The following is a 23,851-nucleotide window of genomic DNA, read 5'->3' as shown; positions in this document are numbered from 1 at the left end:
GGGTTGGCACCCTGAGGCTTGCTTGCTTGGCCTCCCCCTGCACTGGGGCCTGCTGTGCTTCTTTGATTTTGTATGTGACTACTCAGAGTTGCCAGAAAGTCTGAACTTGGTTCCCTTGTGCACCTGAGTTCAGGGGTTCTGGACCTGGCCTTGACCTACAGGTGGATTTAGAACCACTACTTGTTACTGCGTCTGTTATGTGTGTGTCAGGCATAGGGCCGGGCCCTTCATAGTAATTTTAGAAGAAACAACTGCATTCACCACTGCCTTCCATTGAGTCCTGTTTGCCAGGCACCACTCATACGAGGTAGGAGTTGCTGAATCAATAGCTATTTAGCAAGTAAATATTTGGTGAGTGCAAATAGCCTTCCCTCACTTGGCAGCTGTGATTGACTGGGCGTACTGGGGATAAGCAGCATGATTCTGTCCCCAAAACTCACTGCTGAGTGTGAGGCCAAACAGCACACAGACAGGTTACAGAGCACGAGAGGGTCACCCAACCCAGCCTGCAAGGTCTATTAATAAATGTTTTAGTGGAACATGGCCATAACCATTCATTTACCTATTAACTATGGCTGCTTTGGCAATACAGTGGCAGGGATGAGAAGCTCTGATAGAGTCCATATGGTACGTGAAACCTAAAATATTTACTATATGGCCCTTCAGGAAAAGGTTTGCTGACCTCTGCTCTATACCTTTTCAGTGAGCAAGCATATCCTCTCTACAACCGCAGTCTGCCTCCCCAGTGCTGATCTTCCTCCTCTGCCCTATGCTTTCCGCATGGCTCTTACCACCTTCTAGCATGCCTTATAATTTATTTATCTAGTGTGTTTATTGTGTACCTCTTCTCCATTGAAACGTAACTTCCATGAAGTAGGGATTTTTGTTAGTTTTGTTCACTGCTGGATCCCAGTACTTAGCACAGCGCACCTAGCCCATAGTAGGTGCTTAGTACATAATGGGTTGAATGAATGAACGAGACAGAATATTTATAGAGCTCATGTATGTGTAAGGCTTGACAGTTTGCAGAGCACTTGTGCTGAGGAGGCAGAGACTTGGCAGGAGCCCTAGCTGTAGATGCCTGAGTGTCTGCTCTACCCTGTAAGTTCTGAGGGCCTCCCAGGTGCTCACCCTGGGTCAGCTCCACACTTCAGGACCATTTTTGGAAGAATCGTGCTAAGCTTAGACTATATTGCTGCCCAGGAATCGTCGACTTCCCTCTTCTGCCTTCCCTCTCCCAATTAGAGAGTGTGGAGACATTGTCTACTTCCACAGGGTCACCTCCACAAGGCAGTCAGTCACCCTTATGCCCTTATGCTGCTTGGGGGAAAGTCAAGAATGAGGTAGCACCTTTGCAAGCTGGTACCCAGCAGGAGTGGTGCTGAGGAGCGGCCTTCCAGCAGGCAGCAGGGGTGATGATGGGACGATCTTACTCCAGGTTTTCCTTAGGCTGCATCTTCTTTGGTGGAGCGTGTATTCTAGCTGCCAGGATCTGCCAAGTGAATTTGAGGGAGTGGAAGTAATAGGAGTACCTCCATGTTTCATTTCATAGCTCCTAACTTTTCTACCCAAGGCCCAGCTTTTCTATTCCTGCAGCAACTTTGCCTTTGTGGACTCGGCTCCTGCTTATTGACTTCCCTCTCTGCTCAGGGCCATCTAGGTGTCCGCTAGCGATTTGCTTGCTCATGTAATTTGCTCATTTTTCTCTGGGGCTTTTTTTCTTTTTCCTATTGATTTGTAGAGTTTTTATGTACTCTGAATTCCAGTCTTTTGTCTGATACGTATGTTTCACCAGTTTTACATGCCCATCTGTGTATGTGTGTCTGTGCACACGCACGTGTGTATTTAGTTCTAATTTCTGCAATTTTATGTGACGTGTCTTTTAACTTTGTGTATAGTGTTTGTTTTACAGAATTTAAATGTCAAATTTATTAGTCCTTTATGGTTTGTGGGGTTTTTGTTTTCTGGGTGTGGTTTGTTTTGTTATTTGTACTTTAAGAAATCCTTTTCTCCCACAAGATTATTAATATATTCTTCTCTATGTTAATCTTAAAGTTCACTCTCATTTTTCACATCCGGTCTTTATTCCTTCTCAATTTTGGTTTGTTTATGACATAAGGTAGGGATCCATTTTACATTCTATATGGATGGCTAGTTGGTTTGTACCAATCATCAAAGAGTCTGTTCTTTCTGCACTAATTTGTAAGGCCCCCCTCCATCTTCTGTCCATACGTGTGAGGGTTTGTTGTTGGACTTTGTTCTTTCTATTGGTTTAGGTATTCCTGAGCCAGTATCACACTGTCTTTGAGGTATACTGATACCTGCTAGGATTAATTGACTTACCTATTTGTCACATTCTCTTGACTGTTCTTTGCCCTTTCCTCTTCTAAAACATTGTAAGGACAGTTGGTAAAATTTTGTGACCCCCTCCCCCACTCCCTAATCCTCGCCACCATTGGAATTTAATTGGAATGGCATTAATCTCACAGATTAATTTGGGGGAGAGTTGCCATTTTTATATGATTCTTTCCAGTCATGAATGTAGTATATCTCTCCATTTATTCAGATCTTATACTTTCATGTCCCTTGATACAGTTTTATAATTTTCTCCTTAAGCTCTTATATATATTCTGTTAGATTTATACCTGGGCATTATTTTTTTATTCCTGTTATAAATAAATATTTAAAAATTAAGTTTTCTATTTTGTGTTTGTGGACAGATAGGAACACTACTTTTAAAAAATAAGTTTCTCCTGTCCATAACTCCTTTACTACTGCTTTTATTAATTCTGGTGGATTGTAGATTTCTCAGATTTTCTCCGTGGACAGTTATATCATCCATGAATAACTATTTTTTCCCTTCTTTTCAATCCTTATGGTTTCTTTTTTTTTTCCCTTGTCTTAATGCTTTTGGCCTAGGGGTTGGCACAGCTTTCACTGTAAAGGGACAGATGGTAAATCTTGTAAGCTTCTGTCGGCCATAGGGTCTCTGTTGCAGATACTCAGCTCTCCCATTGCAGCACAGAAGCAGTCCTTGTCAGTATGTAAAGATAATATGTAAAAGCTTGTGAATGCTGAAATTTGAATTTCATATGTTACAAAATAAATTCTTCTTTTGATTTTTTTTTTCAATCATTTAAAAAATATAAATGCCAATCTTAGCTTCTGAGCTATACAGAAATAGGCAGTTTTCCCCCTGGGCCATAGTTTGTCACCCCAGCCTAGAGCTCTCTCTCTCTTTTTTTTTTTTTTTGGGGGGGGGGGGATAAATTTTAAAGATTTTATTTATTTATTTGACACAGACAGAAAGAGTACAAGCAGAGGGAGTGGCAGGCAGAGGGAGAGGGAGAAGCAGGCTCCCCGCTGAGCAGGGAGCCCGATGCGGAACTCGATCCCAGGACCCTGGGATCATGACCTGAGCCGAAGGCAGCTGCTTAATCGACTGAGCCACCCAGGCATCCCAGGGGGGATAAATTTTAAACTACTGACCCTTTCTTTGGTGATTCTAGGCCTATTTAGATTTTCTTTTCTTAAACCAATTATATTTTTGAAATAGTGTCCACATAAGCATAAAATTGTTCATGAAGTGTGCTTATGATTTAAAAAGTCTCTGTGGTACCTCTGGTTATGCCTCTGTTTCAGTGCTAAAATCATTTATTTGTGCTTCCTCTGCTCCTTTTTTATAAGTCAGTCTTTCCTGAAGCTTATCTAAATTAGTTTTTTCAGGGGGCACCTGAGTGGCTCAGTTGGTTAAGCGTCTGCCTTTGGCTCAGGTCATGATCCCAGGGTCCTGGGATTGAGCCCCAAGTCAGGCTCTCTGCTCAGCCAGAAGTCTGCTTCTCTCTCTCCTGCTGCCCTTCTCCCGCTCAAGTGCACGCACGTGCGCGGGGTCTCTCTCTCACTTGCATACTCTCAAATAAATAAATAAAATCTTAAAAAAGTTATTTATGTACTTATTTGAGAGAGAGTGAGCGAGAGAGAGAGAGAGAGCATGCACAAGTGGGGGGAGGAGCAGAGGGAGAGAATCCTCAAGTAGACTCCCCGCTGAGTGTGGAGCCCGATGCAGAGCTTGATCTCACGACCCTAAGATCATGACCTGAGCCGAAATCAAGATTCAGTCGCTCAAATAACTGAGCCACCCAGGCACCCCAGTAACTTCTTCCTTTTATTAAGATGTAAGTGTTATAAATTTATGTGTGAAGCTTATGGGAAAAGCTATACGCTTACCCCCTTGAATTACATGGTGCTTAAACCATCCCTCAAGTAACACCTTCCTTTCATTAAGGTCTAAGTCTTTTTCAGCCTATGTTTAGAAGCATATGGGAAAGGCCTGTGCTAAGTCCTTGGAACTACACTGTGCTTAGATGGCCACTCAGTGACAGTGTTCAGTCTTCTAGTACATGTGTTGAAGGTTATGTTTTCTCCAAGTACGTTTTTAGCTGCATGCTGTAGGTTTTGACATTTGGTATTTGCTACCTTTATATACTGATTTCTAATTTTACTGACTTATGTTCAGAGAATGTGCTCTGTATTGTATCTCGTCTTTAGTACTTGTTGAGATGTGCTTTTTGTCTATTTTGGTAAAAATCCCATGGATGCTTGAAAAGAATGTGTAGCTGCTAACAGTTGGGCATAACTAATCTCCATAGATACATTACTTGTTGACTGAGTTGTTTATATCCTCTATAATCCTTATTAATGTTTGGTCTGAGAGAGACAATTTATTATGTCTTTGGATATATTTTGTGTTTTAGATATATTTTGGATATTATTTCTTTGGATATATTTTGTGCTTTGGATATATTTTGTGCTGTATTTTTATACTTTATGCTGAGAGAGAGGGAGTCACTCTCAGACTCCCTCAGTCCTAATGGGATTTACCATCTTGCATTATAACCACTTATTTAACTGCCCCTCTATTGGAATCTGAGCTTCTTAAAAGCAGGGACTGTGTCACACTGTGCCTAGCAAAAGAAGGTGCTCAGTAAATATTTGGGAAGCAAATGAATGGCCAATAAATAAGTAGAGAAGTTCCCAGAGGGCATATAATATCTCCTTCTAGCAGCTGGTAGATACTGACTGGGCATGCTGGAAGGAAGGCAGTTTGGCCAGCAAGCTCCTCAGGAGGTCATGTCAGAGCTGTGCCCAGAATGGCTCCTGTGAGGGTAATAGGCTGTTTCCAGGAAACAGGTCCAACAGACACGGCCTCCTCAGGTTGACAGAGTTGACAGAGTGGTGGTCTCCCTGGGGTCCCACTGTGCCAGGGAAGCTATGGGCCTTCTAAGGCATCTGTTCCTGCCTACCATAGGTACGAGTTCTCCAGAAGGAGCTCGCTGCGTCCGCCTCGGAAGACACACACCCCTACAAGGAAGAGCTGGAGACAGCCTTGGAGCAGTGCTTCTACTGCCTGTACAGCTTCCCTAGCAAGAAGAGCAAGGCCAGGTACCTGGAGGAGCACTCGGCCCAGCAGGTGAGGGTGCTGCCCAGACCCCCCGCACCTGCCCCTGCTCAGAGGAGTGGGGCTCAGAGAAGCAGGGGCTCTGAGCACTCTTTAAGGACATCAGACGCATAGCTCTTGCACCAGAAGAATGAGACTGGTCTGACATAGTCTGATCACAGGAAAAGGGTTTTCCTTGCAAAAACTACTTTCGCAAATGTTGACTAATCATTCAAAAGTGCAGCATGGCAATTTTCAAAGGATTTCTTTTTCCAATTTGGATAATACAAATAATTCTTTAGAGGTTTTCATTTGTTCTTGTTTGGTTTTCAGAGCAGTGTTGGGTATATTACCTCATGGCTCGTCATTTATTCTCTAATCTTACCAATTCCATCCCCTGAATGTAAGCTACTTGGGCAGGGCCCCCACAGGGCGCCATACAGAATGCAGAACCACCCTGGTCCAGAGCAAGCAGTGGGGTAGCTGAGGCTCAAGGAGAGGGTCAGTGGCCTGGCCACAGTCCCCACTCGTGCTTGAACCTACCCTCTGGCTTGGCCACATGGACTCACAGAGTGCGGCCCTCAGTTTCCAATATTTGTCTTTATCAAGGCCCGGGCGTATGCCAGTTTGCTTTTCTGCTCTTCAGACGTTTGGTTTAGGGGATTACAGTGGGTATGCAAAATTTTAAGGGTATACAGGTCTGTTTCTAAACTCTAATATGTTGTAACCTCATCTGTGTTTTTCCCATGGAAGAACTTTTCCCTTTCTGCTTTTACCCTGACTACACTATGATCTGCCTTCTGTCTTTTCTGAAGGTGGACCTTATATGGGAGGATGCCCTGTTTATGTTTGAGTATTTTAAGCCCAAGACCCTTCCTGAATTTGACAGCTACAAGACCAGCACTGTATCTGCTGACTTGGCCAACCTTCTGAAGAGAATCGCCACCATTGTGCCCCGCACAGAAAGGCCAGCGCTGAGCCTAGACAAAGTCTCCGCCTACATTGAGGGTGCCTCAACTGAGGTAGGAACTGTGTGTGATGGGGCTGTGTCCTGTCATTTTTTTCCTCCAGCATTGCTGTTTATGCACCTTGGCTTCTTTCCTTGCTTTATACCAGAAGTCAGGGCCATGAGAAGCCTAGGGTCTGTCCTGTGCTAATGTGAATGGTCCTGGGTTTACAGCATGACTGGTCACATCTGAGACCCTGACTCCATCTCTCCTTATCCTTGGTCCTTCACCTGCTAGGTGCCCTGCCTTCCAGAAGGGGCCGACCCCTCCCCTCCAGTGGTGAATGAGCTCTACTACCTCCTGGCTGATTACCATTTCAAAAACAAGGAGCAGTCCAAGGCCATCAAGTTCTACATGCATGACATCTGTATCTGCCCCAACAGGTCAGTGGCCTGGGCATCAGGCCAGGCAGGGAGGGCTGGGGTGACTCCAGCTCAGCAGGCTCCTTACTGGGCCAGTTTGGGGTTTCCCTGCCCCAGCAAAGAGACCAGGGAAAAAGGAATGAGAAAGTGTGTTTAGCAATCTGCAGTTTTGGGGAAAGGCAAGTTCTTCATAAAAAGAAAAGCAATGAAGAAGGCTTCTTTCCAGAAGGTGCCTGGGATGAGTGTTGGGATCAGAGAAGGTATGAGCTGTCCATCTGGGTCCAGGCCAGCAGAGGAAGGGGATGCCACCTGGCTCCATCCTGTTGGTTGTGTGCTGCCTCCTTTCCTGGCTCCTGGCCCTGGGAAGTGGGCTGATGTGCTCTATGTGTCTCTAGTTATGATTGTTTCCTTATTTGGGGGTAAGGGCCCTACTCATAAAGTCTGATTCATTTGATTGAGAGGAAACATTTTCTCACGGCTACCACACCTAGGAGGTTAGCCTGGGGTCAAGGTAAGCCTTGTGTCTGAAGGGTCCAGAGTAGTATCTTTAGGTAACTACTCAGGGGCCAGGCCACAGTGGCTGCCCACCCTCAGGTGAAACCGGCAAGCTCCATCTTGTCAGGATCCACCTGGCCCAGGGGAGAGGGGCTGGGATCTGAATGAAGAAATCAGTTTACACAACTTCTGTAGCTTGGGGGAAAGGTTCTCCCAGACCCCCTGTTGCTCGGCCTCTGGTTTCCTCCAGGCAGGGAGCCATGTGCCAGTGGCCCTGGAAGTCCTCTCTGGAGTCACTGTGGGCCAGTGTGGTGGCTAGAGCTGTGAGCACTAGACAGCGAGCAGTCACCTCCTTTGTACTGCTACCTCCATGTCTGAAAAGTAAGGGTGATAAAACCCACCTGTCCATGGGGAAGTGGGAGCTTGGCGTGGCACCCCTCACCCAAAAGCCACTTGGGCTACAAGACGAGGTTCATGACGGCTCAACGGGGCCTCATTCGAACCTATACATGCACCTGTTCAGAGCCCTGCCAGAGAGGTGGGAGGTCCTGTGAGGACTGGCCCCAGGGCCAGGAGGAACTTGGTGGCCCACTCTGGGCCTCCTTCATTCCAGCCCTACGTAGCAGGCAGATGTCAGGGACAACTTGGGCTCAGTCTCATCTTCTGTGCTAGTTAAGATGGAAGTTTGGATACTGGTTTTTTCTTTAAATCTTCTGAGCCCTCTAGGTACAGGTGAAGCCCATGACAGATAGCTGGGTGGATGGTGGAGTGTTCTGGCCACAGTGTTTGTTGGTGGTTCCTGTGGGGAAAAGAGTCTTGTGAGGATGCTAGCAACAGCTTTTCTCGACCTGTGTTCATTTCACTCTTCCATCTGCTCTTGCTCAGCTGGGATTGGGCCGCCTCGGCCAGGCATTTCATAGAGTGGCATTTGGGGGGACAAGATGGGAGTAGGCCACAATACAGCTCATCCCTCTGCCAAAGAAACAACTCTGGGCCCAGTGCTAGGAGCAGGCCTGTCCTGCATGAGTCTAAGAGCCCAGCGCACAGGTTCTGGGCACTTCCTCCTCCTGAGTTCATGGCATCACTGGCCCTTGGGCTGGACCCCATTGTCCCTGTGGGTCAGCATTCCCCAAGTGTGGGTTGTGCACTGCTCTGCTAGAATCAAGAACCCACCGCAGGACTTTGCTTTTGTTGACACATAGAGGAGCATTTTGAGGTTTTATGATGATGTGTCTATGTTCTTGGTTACTCATGTTTGTGACTGCACATAGTGGTTTCCATTTGGGTACTCCTGTAGGCTTTTGGGCATACACCGTGATGTGGTCCTTTCCCTCAAGGCAAGGGCAAAGGGAGTTGCTGAAGGCTCAATGTGGAAGGAGCTGGCCCTGGTAGAAAGTCCCTGACAGGGTTCCCACCATCTGGAGGGGAGCTTGACACCTACCCCCATGCTTCCTCCTGGAGGTGACCTGAGCAGAGCCCTGGATCCCCAGGCCCTGAGGAGGAAAGGGTACACTCGGGACCTCCACACAGGGGTCGAAGCCTTCCTTTTTGCTATCTCTGGTTACCATTTAAGCCTTCAGGCCACTTTACTGCTCCTTTGTTCGCACTTTCTCATCTCCAGGTGCCTGGAGTATGGCAGAAGCACATGTGAGCTTCATAAGTTTGCTGTGTCCCTACATAATGCCTTGGAGACTGTCAAATAGTCCAGGAAGCCAGTTAGCCAGTTTTAAAGTTAGTGTAGCAGTGGGTCAAGAATTGTTAGTGTTCATGGAGGGTAGCATCTGTCATGTGATTGCTGCCTTTTCTGTTGTCTGTACTTGCACTCAGGAAATTTCACTCTCCCAAGTGCCCAGAAATCATCTTAGCCTTGGTTTCCATCTCAGAGAACCTTCTGCATTTTCCCTACCACTTTCTTTCAGGCGATCTCAGAGCAGTGGGGTCTTAGCCATCCTGTGGTCCCCTCGCTCTCATCTTACTGCTGGGGAGGGCAGGATCTGGTCAAGGTGCCAGAGGGAGAACTATGTAGAAGCTACCTGGTTGTGTTTTTGGGGTCTTGGCTGCCCCATGCTTTTGGTCAGTGAATGTGTTGATGGCAGGTGCTACCAGTGAGGGGTTAGGTGAGGTGGCAGCAAGATGGGAGCCTCCCTATCACCTTGGATGGGCAGTGCTTTGTAAAGCACCCCTTTTCCTTTCCATCAGAGACATTCTATAGGTAAGCCTTCCAAGCAAGGAAGCAAAAGGGAGCAGAGTCCAAGAGCCCACAATGCTGGTGAGCACAATTTGGGCTCAAGTTGGTGGGGATCCTCTTAGAACACTTACTGAGTACCTGTGAGGTGCTGGATGACCTAAGATACATGTCTTGTGGTGTCCCAGCAGCTCTGCTCTCTTGAGGTGGGTTTTCTTTTTTTTTCTTTCAGATTTTTATTATTTATTTACTTGAGAGAGAGTGAGTGAGGGAGAGAGAGAAGGAGCATGGGGAGGGGCAGAGGGAGAAGCAGACTCCCTGCCTAGCTGGGAGCCCGATGTGGGGTTCGATCCTGGGACTTCTGGATCATGACCCGAGCCGAAGCCAGATGCTTAACCGACTGAGCCACCCAGATGCCCCACTGAGGTGGGTTCTCTTAGCCATATTTCATAGCTCAGAGACATGGTGTCACTGGGTGGTGGAGGCTAGGCTCTGGGCCCTGGCCTGGGAGACGGGCTCCCACAAATCCCCAGGGTCACCGCCCTGCAGGCTATCATGTCTGCAGTGCTGTAAGGGCAGTGGTGTGTTTACTGGTGCTTTTGTCATGACCACAGGTTTGATTCCTGGGCAGGCATGGCTCTGGCCCGGGCCAGTCGCATTCAGGACAAGCTGAACTCCAATGAGCTGAAGAGTGATGGGCCCATCTGGAAGCATGCCACGCCTGTCCTGAACTGCTTCCGGCGGGCCCTGGAAATTGACAGCTCCAACCTGTCCCTGTGGATCGAGTATGGTACCATGTCCTATGCCTTGCACTCCTTCGCCTCACGCCAGCTGAAGCAGTGGAGAGCTGAGCTGCCCCCTGAGCTCGTGCAGCAGGTGAGTCGGGGCTCTGCACAGGAGCTGCCATCCTGCTATCTGACTAAAGTGCCCTCAGGTGGCAAAGTTCTGTCCTATCCATTCCTTGCACTTGTCCTCACAACCCTGCTGGGAGCTCACAGATGATTCTCCTTATGAGACTGAAGCCATACTGTGGTCAGTGACAGCTTGGTCCTTGGTCTTTAGACACCTAGTCTGGTGTGGGTGAATTTAGGGCCAGGCTCTTGTGATCTAGCTGGTCAGCCATCAGTTTCCCGGCAGTGGAGAAGCAGGGGAGGGGTGTTGGCCACCAGAAGTAGTTGTGTCTCTTCCCTGTTCCTTCAAAGGAACTTCCTGAGTCCTTGTAAAATTTTTGACACTGTGTTGGGAATTTTGAAGTCCGTCTTGGTAGGGGGTTCCCCTAGTGCAAGTCGCTGGGTGTCTAGCCTGAGGTGTCTGTTGAGCAGGGCACCCTTGCCTCCTTGACTTGGAAGTGAAGGAGTCCCACTGACATGTTTAAGGCTGATGTGGCAATAAGATGCCATGGTCCAGAAGGGTTTCTAGGAGAGCGGAGTGCTGAAGGGGACTGTTTCTTGTAGTGATCATATGCGGTCAAAATCCAAACAAGATAATGGCCTTGTTAATGCTGCCATTGGATTGTTATGGGAACTCAGTGAGAGCAGCCTGGTCAGTGGGACTCTCAGCTGTGGCTGTGCCGCCGTCCTGACAGCCCCTTCGTCCTTGAGACTAGGCCTCCGTTGTCATGCCCAGCTCCCTACCCCCGGCCCCTGAGACCCTTCAGAGGCAGATCACAGGCTTCCAGAGTGCTTGGCCTCGTGATGACCCTGACCTTCCCACATTGTGCTAAGTAGGGGAAGTCCTAGCCTTGTGCAAGGAGGTAACAGCTCTTTGTTGCTTTTACTGATTTTATATAGAAGTGAGGTGTCCTTAGTGTTAAAAATTCAATTGTTATGGAAAAACGTAAGTGGGAATGTAATAATGACATAAATGTCACCCTCCTGCAGTGGCCCCTTTTGTACCTGGGCAACATCCCTACCCACTAGCAGGGGTGTGAGGGGGAGGAGCTGCTGTTTGAGGGCAATCAGCTCTAGCAAAGAGTCACAAAGCGAATCTACTCACAATGGGACTCAGTTATCCTAGTGAATAGTGCCTACAAGGTGTGATTGGGACTTTATCTTAGTAATTAAAGAATGATGAAATTAACTCCTAAATCTTACCTTACTAGGACTTTGGTGATAATTGCAAGGATGTGTTAATTCTTCAAATGAACCAGGAATGACTGAGTTTGGTTGGCTTGGGGGGAGCTTAATTTTCCAACAGTTTTATGATAGCATGCTATGATGCCCCTTCACCTCAGCAGCAGAAATTTACGCAGCTACCTTTGCAGAAATATTCGAGGGCTACTTCCCTCTCACAGGATTCTCTGATGTCTTTGTGCCTTAGAAGAGTGTGTTACGGTCTTTTCCTTGACCAGTTGTCCTCCCTTTGGGTGATTGTCAACCATGTTAAATGTGCCTGGTGCTCATGTATAAAGGCTTTGTCCACATTACTTTCTTTTTTTTTTTTTAAAGAGTTTATTTATTCATTTGAGACACAGAGATACAGAGAGAGAGAGAGAGCATGAGCAGTGGGAGAGGCAGAGGGAGAGGAAGAAGCAGACTCCCCGCTGAGTCAGGAGCCCGATGTGGGGCTCGATCCCAGGACTCTGGGATCATGACCCGAGCCGAAGGCAGACGCTTAACCATCTGAGCCACCCAGGCGCCTCTGTCCACATTACTTTCATCAACTTCATGAAATCCCACATCTTTTGCAAAATTTGCCGTTTACCTTTGCAGTAGATCTGCATTATACCATCAGACTAGGTACAGAAATCAGCAAGAGACTGGCCACAGAATGAAGGGAGTGAGCTGGGTGGGGATGGGTGTCAGTGAAAGCGCTGGGGGACTATGCTGGAAGAGCACGAGTGGAATCCGAGCGTTCCCATGCTGTCGTGACTGCCGTGGGGGCCTCGGAGTTGCCACACGAGGTCCTGCCGGACATCAGAGTGCTGTATGGTACACTTTGAGAAAGCCACAAAAAGGCTGAAATCCCCTTCTCTCTCCACACATTTCCTGGTCTCCACATGTCACCCACACTTGGCAAGGGTGACCTGGGGCTCTACCTCAGGGTGTTGTTTGAGGAATGCCAGTGACTTCACCTTCTTCCCATGAGCTCTGCATGCCACCGCCTGTGCACCCAGAGGGTTGTCTCAGGGGGCCGGACTCTGGGCACCTCGGCCCTAAGGTTGTCCCTCTCTCTGTCTCTGCCCGGAGTGCATGAATCCTACAGGCCAGCGAGAACAGTAGCTCCCCCACGTGCCTGGGCATCAGAACCTTTCGGGGGGAGTGGGGAGCTTGTTAAAAGGCCCCATCAGGGACTCACAGTCAGAAGCTGCCCTTGCGCAGGCTCCCTGGGTGGATTAGACATGGTATCCTGTGGACGAGCCTGGCACCAGTGGCAGAGGACAAAGGCGGTGGCAGGAAGGGTAGTGTGGCCATGGGGCAAGGACAGGTATTGGGTTCTGTGACAAGGCCAAACCCTGGAAGAAAATGGGCGAGAGCAGAGCAGCCTGGCCCTTGTTTTAACCATCGCCTCCATTATAGAAACCACTCTTCACTCATAGGAGAAACACCTTCTTTAAAACAACTGCCACAGTAGGACAAAGCTAAAATCTTTTTGGCTCCTCCCCATCCCCCACCCCCCCTTCTAGTCCCTGCTTCAGAGCAACTTACAGTTAGGCTTGTATCTTTCCAGACTTTAAACAAACACTCTTTCTTATGTATACATGTACTCCTGGAAAGAATGCCGTTATTTACCTGTTCTTTTCTTCTAGCCTAAATGCTGTCATGCTGTGTATGGCGTTGAGCTTCCTTTTCATTCAGCACCATGTTGTTGAGTCCTACTCACGCCATGCAACCCTCTTTCATTGTGACATCCCTACGCAGAGGCCCCTTGCTCCATTCTGTTTCTAGTGTAGTGGCCCCAGGGCTGAGCAGGCTCGGAACTAAGTCCCTGGTAGCACCAGGAACACTGTTACCCTCTGCTGGGACTCGTTGGGGTGGGTGGGGCACAGACCTTGGGATTCTTTCTCTAATCCTCCACCAGTGAAGCCCAGTAGGATTTAGCAGAATAGAGGTTTTCCAGGAAGTAAATATGATGAGAAATCAGAGTGCCCTTTCTGCCATTGGTACTTGAGGGTTTTGTTTGTAGAGCTCCCCAAGAGGAGGGAACTTTTGGCTCCCCCAGGAAGGGGCAGGGAAGGCAGAAAGTGGGCGACAGACAGGAGACCCAGGTTGACTCCCTGCACACCTCTTCCCCTTGCCTATTCTTGCTCTTGCATAGTTCGTGGCCTCTGTGGCTGAACTCCATTCTGATCCTTTGGAAGCCAGTGGCCCAGGTAGTTCAGGGCCTGAAACTGGGCTCCCAGGCCATCTTGCCAGAGTGTTAGGGGTGGTAGGAGAGAGATGGAAATCCACCAGGCGTGCCGGTGTCCCAGTAGGCAGGGAAGGAAGGAGGTTTTGCATTGTTGCCCAGGGTGAAAACTGCCTCGCAGGGCTGCCCTGTGCCTCCTGTTTTTTTTTTCTACCTCTGGTAAGGCAGTTTCCTACCCTGAAGTATGTCATGGGGACACAGCCCCTTGGTTGCTAGAGCAGTTTGGGTTTATTGTGTCTGATCAGATGAGCTGTAGGACACATGTTGATAGCTATGCACTTTAGCTTCTGCCTGCAAACTTGCCAAAGGGGTGTGTTACAGGAAAACCAGTGGTTTCCCTTGTCAATTCTCAGGCGAGGGCAGAGGCTTTGGAGCCAGAGCCTTCTAGCTGTGTGGCCTGAGGGAGGAACTTGATGTCCCTGCTGTGGTTTTGGTTGTAAGAAGGCTGACCGTTTCTCCTGTGTGGCAGTATGGTGAGAACTGACATCCCCTTAGCCCCTCTCATGGGCTGGCCCTGGGCCAGGCACCCTGGCCACGAGGTGAATGAGGTGCCACAGCGGCAGGTACACATCTCGCTGCACCTGTCCTTACAGGTGGTGTGAGGTGTCTGGCAGAGCTCTGGAACGGCGGACCCTCGGTGGCTCTCCCTTCTGTTCCTATCTGAAGTGTTGTGACCGCTGCACCTACTGAGGACAGGGACACTGGCAGCATGTGTTTTATGTGGGGGAGGGAGGGGTTTGGCCTCTTGGTGGGGATCTGTGTGGTACCAGACCAGATGGGGCGCTTCACAGTTGCCCTTCCTTTCTCAGTAGGTGGCTTTATGAGCCTCAGTGGCAGAGCTGGGTGGGCAACGGGCTAGTGACTTGGTTGAGGCCACATGGCTACAGAGCAGTCAGAACAGGACTCCAGTGAAATGGCTGCCTTTTGCTTACACAGATCTGCTACAGAATCCTATTTTGGAGGGGTACGATGGGGTCACTTGGCTTGTGCTGTGTCCTGGCTCTCCACTGTGATTCTTCCTATCGTATCTCACCCATTGATGGTGTCTTGATTCCTAGGTGGTAATTTTCTTTCCCAAGACGTGTTTGACGGAGCGCTGCGGTTCTTTGTGCCGGCCCCAGGGCCATTGCTGCAGGAGATTCCCGTAGCTCAGTGCCCGCTGGATACTCCTCCCATAGGCGGCAGGCAGCGCCCTTGCCAGAGCTTAGCGCCTGCAGCCTCTCCCTTCCTCTGGGCCCCGAGACGAGACTAGAAGAGGTCACCGCTTCCCTGCTGTTGAGCTAGGGCCATGGAGATGAGGGGCCAGAGACCTGGGCTTCTGGGAACAGCAGCCCCTCTAGCCCCACACAGGCAGTCTTCATTCCAGGTCCTAGCCCAGGAGCTCTGGGATGAAGGGACACGGGCATGTGATGGCTGACATTCCACGTGGATAGCACCTAGGTGCTGGCCCGTAGCCCTTATACAGGGCCTGGGAAAAGTGATCCTCTGAGTTGGAAAGCATCTTAGAAGCTGATCCTCTGTCCTAGCTGTTTCCACCCTTCAGTGTCCGAGAGGGTGGCTGGAGGCACAGCTCCAAGGCCATGGGTGTTGGATGGGGCTCAGGAATCTGCCATTTTGTAAGCACCCCGGGTCCCTCTGGAAGGGTGCAGAGGACAGGGTGGGAAGTCCCGTGGTATCCTCTCCAGTGCTGTGTTGCTGGGTGTTGGGTGCATACCCTGTCCAGCTCTGCTTTCCCACCCTAGTGAGCGCGGGAGAGAACGAAGTGCTCATCAGAACATTGGTGCTGGCTCTTGGCATTCTCAGACCGACACAGCAGAGCTGCTGTTGGCCTGGTTCTCCTGGCAGCCCTGGCCTCGTGCTGTCTCCCCCTCCCAGGCAGAGAACCTCACTGCAGCCATAGTGAGGGTCACCGTTGGGACCTGTAGAAGGGGATCAGGAGGTACTTCATAAACTCCTGAACTGCGTGGGGCAGATCCTGCAGGGGGACGGTAAAAGAAAGGACACTGGAGTTGACATGAGGAGAGGTTTCAGTCCAGCTCTGTGCCTTACTTGAGGTGTGCCTCGCACAGGTCCCACGGCCTCTCCACACTCAGTGTCCCCAGCTATGAAATGGTGATGGCACTTCTGTGTGTCAGGCTCGTTGAGAGGATTGTAGCTTTGCAAAGAAGACAGCAGGGCCTCCCGAAGGATAAGGCATGGGCCTGTGCAGTTTCGGGCCCTGGGCCTGGCCCAGCCTGGTCTCGCGCTCTCATTCCAGATGGAGGGCCGGCGCGACAGCATGCTGGAGACAGCCAGGCACTGTTTCACGTCCGCGGCCCGCTGCGAGGGCGACGGTGACGAGGAGGAGTGGCTCATCCACTACATGCTGGGCAAGGTTGCCGAGAAGCAGCAGCAGCCGCCCGCTGTGTACCTGCTGCACTACCGACAGGCCGGCCACTACCTGCACGAGGAGGCCGCGCGCTACCCCAAGAAGATCCACTACCACAACCCACCTGAGCTGGCCATGGAGGCCCTGGAGGTGACACCGTGCCGGCCCCGGGCGGGGAAGCAGGGCAGGGGCGGGCCGGTCTCCCTGTCTCCCTGGGGATGGGGCATGAGGTCCCAGTGACTCCCATGCAGCCTGTTGGAAACTTCTCTGTGTTCAGCAGCTCTGTGTGCAATGAAATTAAAGCAGCCTTTCCTCTCTCTTCGAAGGGGTGCTTACCATCCTTTCTGGGGGAGTGAGTGTCTTTCTAAGGAGTGCCTTTCCTCCTTAGCACGTGCAGGTTGCCGGAACCTGATTTGGTGAGGACGTCGATGCGGCACAGCGTTTCCTGGTGCCCTTGTTCCCGGCGAGGGCACAGGCTGAGCCCAGAGCACCCAGCTTGGCAGGACAGGGCCGGGGCGAGAGGGAGGGGGGCTGCCTGCTCTCTTGGCCCCAGATTTAGGGTCTTGTGCTGCTCCTCAAGAGAAGAGCAGTTGTTTACTGCTCAGATTTGCTTTTATGATTTCTGGAGCACTTCACACCATGCTCTCCTCCGATGCTCAGGGCAGTGCTGGGAGGCAGACTGGGAGACTGCAATCAGCACATTTTGTAGGGAGGAAACCCGAGTGCACGGGTGAGGATCCATGTATGCTTGGCCCGACCCAGACCTCGCTGCTTCCTGAGCACGTTAGCTTTGCCCTTTCTGAGGCTGCATGCCCAGCCCCTGCTGGTCCCCTGTGCCAGGCAAGCTTTTTGGAGTTTGGGGCAGAATCTGCTTGCTTATTATGCCTTGTCTGCCTTGATGTTTTTTTTCTGATTATAAAATTAACACATATTCATGGTTAAAAAATATATAAGAATCCAACATTCACAAGTGTTTAAAATGAAAAACTAAAGTCCCTGGTGATCCTAGCCCCCCAACCCAATAATCCCTGTTAACAGTTTGGGCATGTCCTTATCGTTCTAGATTTTCCCCCTATTAACGTGTAGATACACAGTAACATTTTATCATTTTGCACCTGGCATTTTTCACCAGACAAGATGTAGTGCAAGGCGTTGTGGGCTTCCTTCCCTGCCCCTGGGCCCTCCAGTCTGGCTGGATATCCATTTATTTGTCCAATCCCTCCTTCATGGGTGTGGCCTTCTTTTCCACTTCTTCCTCAACAGGGTGCAGACAGGGGCTGGCCTGCATGTCAGGGAGCACTTACAGGAGTATTTCCAAGGGTCTTTTAATGTTGCATCCACAGTTTCTTGTTGCCCTGAAAGGTTATACTGATCTATGAGCATGTCTGTTTTCCTTCAACCATGTTTTCCCTCTTTTTAATATTTGCTAATTGTGTGAGCAAGCAAAAAAGTCTCATTTTTATAAATTTGCCTTGGAAAAATGGTTCATGCTGAGTGGTTGGCAGCAACTGTCTGGGGGCCACATGCATAGCGTTCATGGTGAAATGTGGAAGCGCAGTTTCATACTGAGCATGTCCGTCTTTGGCAGCTTCCAGGTTGCTGTCATTCCCAGCCCCAGGTCCCATGTCCTTTCTATCACAGCTCTTTTGTGCTTTCCACTCAGGCTCACGGGCCTGTCCCTGGAGGGACTTCCACTTTGGGGCTAAGGAGGCTGAGACCCAGAGAGCTGGTGTGACTTGCCCTAAGTCAGCAGCAGAAGAGAAGGGCGGTTGGGGCCGGCTCTCCTGAGCCCAGGGCCCCTATGCAGCATCTCTGGTGTAGGGAGGTGGTCCAGCCCTCAGGAAAACGACAACTCTGTTTTCCTCCATGCTGTTTCTTTGACATTTGGCTTCTGCTGCCTAATGGAACCATTGAGCAGGCAGGATGGTATCCCTCTGGGGCCCTGGGACTTTGAGGTGAGGAACTGAGGCCTAGCGCACTGTGCTGGCTCTCAGGAGAATGAGCACTCAGCTGCTTTAAAAATGACATTTCTCTTAAGATTTTACCCCTGCCCTGGTGAAAATTCACCTTTGCTGTTGAACCTTCAGTCAGAATACTGAACCTGCCACTTGGTTAAACTTTGCCAGTTGAAACACTCTGCGCTTCTCCAGGAGGAGCCACTCGCACGTGTGTGGGGGCCTCAGAGGTTTTCTGCGGCTGAAAATGGACTTGGTGGGCTAATCACTCTGAGGGCCACAGGTGGGCTAGAGGTGGAGGGGCTCTGGGTGCGGGCGCCTCTGTCTAGGATGCCCCCTTGAGAGTGCTGCCCGGGTGGACCACCTGGCATCTCACCTGGGTGGGTCCTTGGCAGCGTCTCTTGAGAACCACCTCTGGGTGAGGGGAGGCTGGTTAATCAGGGTCTGCAGCCACAGGGGATCCCAGTCTTGGTGACATCCTTTGTGCCATCTGTGGGAGTCTGTGCCAAAGGCGGGAGCCCCCATTGCACCCACCGCTGGGTGCAAAGGTCAGGCCAAGTCACTGTGGAGGTGCCTGTGTGTGATGCGGTGTACACTTGGGAGAAGTAGAGGGCAGGGGGGACCTGAGTTTAACCTGGCCCTGGGCTTTGCTGGCTGTGGGGCTTTGGGGCATTGGACAACTTACCTCACACATTTGTAAATGGAGGATTTCGGTGAGGACTTAAGGAAATGAAGAAAAGCACAGGCCCTGAATGGTGCAGTGTGCTTCCTACCCATCCTGCACCCCCGGGGCAAGCCTATGGTACCTGGCTGGTCCAGCTGCGGGCACACAAACAGAAGTCAGCTGTTCTTCACTTCAGGGAGTCTGCAGTGCAGTGGGAGACAGGTGTGGAGGCTCCCTTTTTATGGGTGCCAGGAGAGAGGCCCACAGAGGGTGGTAGGGGCTGTGGTAGGAGGAGGTGCCCAGTGAGTGGGGCTGAGGGTTGTTACTCTCATTGTCTTACCACCACTTGCCTGCGTTACTGGCTAAACATTTAAGCTGGACCCCTGAGAGTTCGTGTCCATTTTAATTGTCAGAGCTTGCTTTGAATGACTTATAGGTTGGCTGGTTTAAAAGTGAGTGAAAAAAGGCAGTGTGTGGTGGCCTGTCTCCTTGGTCAGGGGCTCTTTTCCAATGTGGCTGACTGGCCTGTGGAATGAACCTTAGCAACTGGGAGGGCTGCTCACACCCGAGTATCATTCTCCTAGGTGTACTTCCGGCTCCACGCTTCCATCTTAAAGCTCCTGGGGAAGTCCGACTCTGGGGTCAGTGCAGAGGTCCTGGTCAACTTCATGAAGGAGGCTGCAGAAGGACCCTTTGCCAGGGGCGAGGAGAAGAATACGCCCAAAGCTTCAGAGAAGTGAGTAGCATGCTTTCACCCAGCAGCTTACCCCATATGTACCCTGATGGCTCATTTACCACAAAGTGGCATTCAGGGGACGTTGCTGCTGAGTAAATTAGAGCTCATTGAGCCTCTGTAACTCATCTGGAGAGTCCTGGTTGCTAGTCTGAGTTACTTCTGTTGAAACTGAGAAGGAGAGGCTGAGTGTGCAATCCCAGGTCACCTCGCACTGGGGCCATGCCCAGTGTCACCCCACTCTCAGGGGCAGATCCTAGGGAGAAGCCAGCTCCTTCCTTCTCCCCACTGGGGCACAGCTCTGTCCTGTGCAGAACACTGTAGGAAAGCAGTTTTCACGTTTCAGGCTCTTACTCCTGGGTCCTTTTCCACGGCCTCTCCCAAGAGTGGGGCCTTGTTAGGGCCTGTGTGCTGCCTGTTCTCCCAAGAAGCAGAGAGGGGGCATTGGAGGCTCTTCCTGTGGTGCCAGAGAGCGTGGGGATGCTAGGGCCATGGTGTGGTCCCTTCACTGGGCCAGGGAGGACCCTTGGGCCTCCCCTTGATTGTGGCCCAGACTTCTTTTGCCCCGGTATCCACATCTTGGAGCTTCAGCTCAGCTTGCCTCACCTCTGTGCCCCTACCTGGCTGGGCACTGTGCAGGGCTTAGCCAAGTGCCAGAGAGACCTGCACCCAGGCTCTGTCCTTGAGGCCCATTGTCTTATGGGAGAGATGGGCATGCGTGTGGCAGGTCACCCAGGTGGATGGGGTGTGCCCTAGAAATTATAGGTGTATACTTTTTAGTCATAAAGGGCCCCCTCGTATAATGATGTTCTCTTTTATTGATCGTAACTCTTTAAAAAAAAATTATTGGGGCACCTGGGTACCTCATTCAGTTAAGCGTCCGATTTGATTTCGGCTCAGGTCATGATCCCAGGGTCATGGGATTGAGCCCCGTGTTGGGCTCCACGCTCAGCGGGGAGTCTGCTTGGGATTCTCTCCCTCTCCCTCTGCCCCTCCCCCTCGCTCATGCACGTGCTCGCTCTCCCTCTCTCAAATAAATAAATCTTTTAAAAAAATTATTAAATTATAGGGGCATCTGGGTGGCTTAGTCGGTTAAGCGTCTGCCTTCAGCTCAGGTCATGATCCCAGAGTCCCAGGATTGAGCCCTATGTTAGGTTCCCTGCTCAGTGGGGAGTCTGCTTCTCCTCTCTCTGCCCCTCCCCCCACTCATGCTTTCTCTCTCACTCTCTCTCTCAAATAAATAAATCTTTAAGAAAAATTATTAAATTATACAAATAATACATGAATATATTCTAGTTGTGGAAAATTCTGGCAATATATAGGCTAAAATGTGACCAATCCCTTCTCCTCCCCAGAATTAGCCACTCTTCATAGTTTATTTTCTCAAATAATTATCTGTGCATTTACACACACTTACATTTACACGTACAATTATAGAGTTTCTTTTATTTTATAAAAACAAACTACTGAAGGTACTATTCTAGAGTTTACTTCTCCTCTGACAAGGGGTCTGGGACCCCATCCATAGAGATAGTACCTTGCTCACTCCATTCTTTCTAGTGGCTCTCAGCAGTCTGTGGCTATGTATTATTACTTAGCATGGGTGCATGGGGCCTGGGGCCTGAGATGGTTGGACAGTGGCCAGTTGGGGGCCAGAGCCCAAGTGGGTGCCATAGGGGCAGCTCCTTCAGCACCTTGGACCACCAGCCAGAGGGGCATGTCATCTGAGGTGTGTGGGAGCAGTGGGCCCTAGGAGGGCAGAGGAGGCCCGAGTAGGCCCTTGAAGGAGGCATGGGGTCCAGCAGTCAAGAAGGGCACTGTTTCAGACCAGTACACGTCCCGTTTTGGTGGGATGTAGAGATTCTGACCTGCACCCCAACCATCTTCCCACAGAGAGAAGGCCTGCCTGGTGGACGAGGACTCCCACTCTTCAGCTGGGACACTGCCGGGCCCCGGAGCCTCCCTCCCCTCCTCCTCTGGCCCAGGTCTGACATCCCCACCTTACACAGCTACTCCGATTGACCACGATTACGTCAAATGTAAAAAACCCCACCAGCAGGCGACGCCGGACGGTACAGTCCCTGTTCTCCCTACTGCCAGCCCAGGGCGGCACGCCAATCACGGGGGAGGGTGCTTCGGGTGACAATTCGCTTTGTTTTGGTGAGGGGGGGTGCTGGGTCTGGGGTGACACGGGCAATGTTGCGGCTGTTCATTAACCTCATGGCCTCACGGTGATTCTGTGCTTCCAGAACATGCTCAGGGTTGCCACCTGCTAGCCCACCTGGGGGCTGGGAAGGGGCAGGACAGGCTAAGGCACCTTGCCTCTCTGAGACTCTGTGGACTAGCTGTCGGGGTCTGCAGGCTGCCTGGAGTGGCCTCTGTGCAGTCAGCCCAGTGATGCTGGCATCGTGCCTGCACTATTACGGCATGTCCTTCTGACAGCCGTGGGAAGGCTAAGTCTGTCACCCCTGGGAGTCCAGATGGGGGTGGTGGGAATCCGCTGGGACCATGAACGAGGCCGTCCCACGTGGGATAGGGCAGGTGGCGACCTTTGAACCACATTTCTTACTAACATTAGGAGGCTCGCATGCTGACCTCATAGCTTGATTTCTTCATGTTCTCCTCACCTTTACAGCGCTAGGCTGTGATAAAGTCTTTGCTGGAATGAGCCAAATCAGCGTGGCCTGAGAGGGTGTTAAAGTGGAGCCCTGGGGGGGGCAGTGACAATGCCCACAGGCGCACAGGCCCTCATTCACAAGTCAATGATCGCATCAGGCTGTGGGGAAACAGGCCTTGCCCTGCCTTCCCCAGGGCGTGGGACACCCCTCCCCCATGGCATGGGGTCCCGGGGCTGGTGTGAGAGGGGTGTGAGAGCAGGGTTAGGGAAGCACTGAGGGAGGGTGGGCGGGCTGGGACGTGGTGATCTGAGAGGAGAGGAGACTTGCAGCGCCCCCTCCTGGGTCCTGCTTGGCCTGCGGGGAATGTGTGGGGAGACCAGTGTAGAGCTGAGTGAGTGTGTGCTGCATGACTGCGTCACCTCCCTGTGCCCCAGAGGGCCAATTCAGTCCCGCACGCAGCCTGAGCAAGGTCCTGCTCCTGCTTGCTTAACCCGAGTTCAACAGGAAAACTTCCCTATTCCCCACCTTTTATCAATCTGCTCTGCAAGTTAGTTTCTGCCAGGTACTCCTGTGACAATTGAACCTCATGTCAGCTTTTGTGAGAAAGGAGTGCCTCTTGTGGCTGTCCACAGGCCTTTGGCTGGCACCCCTCCCAGCCCTGCAGGTTCGAGCTGAGCTGGGGTTGCAGGGCCTGGGTAGCAGGAGCCCCTAGAGCTAAAAGTGGCTCCCCTGGTGTGGGCACACCCCGGGAGCAGAGAGGAAGGGAGGCAGGGAGGGGCCGTGATGCCACCTGGCACCGCTGCCCAGCTGTCCCATGCACGTGGAGCTGTAGGGAAGCAGAGCGTGGGGGGCAGGCACTGGTGTGACATGGCCTGAGTGCCAACATAATGGTTATTTGTTCTGGAAGTTTGCAGACGGAGCCATACATACAAGCTCAAATATCATTTTAGTGGTTGTCCATTTTTCAATGATGGTAAAAAAAAATATTTTTTTCAAAGTGATTTCTGTCAATGATGTGGAACCATGGTATACCTTCACCCAGTCCCAGCCCAGTGTGCCAGGAAGCTCTGGACTAGCCCTGTTGTGCTCCACACAGGCCTGGCTGCATAGTGCTTTCAGAATTCCTGCCTTCCTCACCGCAGAAAGAAAGCAGTGTCTGCAACAGGAAAATGTTTGGGCCCTAAAATAGCCATGCTCTTAGAATGTTAAAGTGGCCCTTTCAGCCGTTACACTAGCTCGTAGGGAAAGGCCCTGGCTCTGGCTGGAGCAGCGGACTGCTCGTGTCAGGGGATATGCTGGTAGCCTCAAGGCCTGCCCACCTCTGCTCCTGCCTCCCGTGACCCAGCCAGGGCTGGCTAACTAGCCCTAGGAGGAGAACGTGTGGTCTCCCACTTTCCATACAACTCCTCAGCCTGAGACCAGCCTCCCTTGTGGTAGCATGGGGCATTAGTGCTCACTCTAGGCCATAGCTGAGCCTTTCTACAGGAAGGCTGATGGGTGCTTCTAGCCCTGGTACCAACCAAGAGAAGCAGTTCAGGGACCCACTCGAGCTCAGACAGGGAGGCCAGGGCAGAGCAAGCCTTAGAGTCAGGGGGATCTGCATTTCAATCCCAGCCCCACTACTACCTTGCTTGGCCACCATGGGTAAGGGACTTCCCTCTGAGCCTGTTTCCTCACCTG

The 23,851-nt window shown here is 51.0% G+C and overlaps 1 protein-coding gene across 1 annotated transcript in view; it reads left to right on the top strand.

The window, feature by feature from the left end:
* CABIN1 (calcineurin binding protein 1) overlaps positions 1-23,851 on the top strand; it is a 154,292-nt gene that overhangs the window by 52,803 nt on the left and 77,638 nt on the right. Inside the window, 7 exon segments of the mRNA XM_032397546.1 lie at positions 5,309-5,470; positions 6,253-6,459; positions 6,682-6,827; positions 10,101-10,362; positions 16,091-16,351; positions 19,405-19,556; positions 21,447-21,625. Of these exon segments, the coding sequence (XP_032253437.1) occupies positions 5,309-5,470; positions 6,253-6,459; positions 6,682-6,827; positions 10,101-10,362; positions 16,091-16,351; positions 19,405-19,556; positions 21,447-21,625 (1,369 nt within the window).

Source organism: Phoca vitulina, unplaced genomic scaffold, assembly GCF_004348235.1.
Source record: "Phoca vitulina isolate PV1807 unplaced genomic scaffold, GSC_HSeal_1.0 scaffold100, whole genome shotgun sequence".
NCBI lineage: Eukaryota > Metazoa > Chordata > Mammalia > Carnivora > Phocidae > Phoca > Phoca vitulina.
Note: the sequence above shows the minus strand (reverse complement) of the source record. Positions and strands in the feature narration are given on the sequence as shown.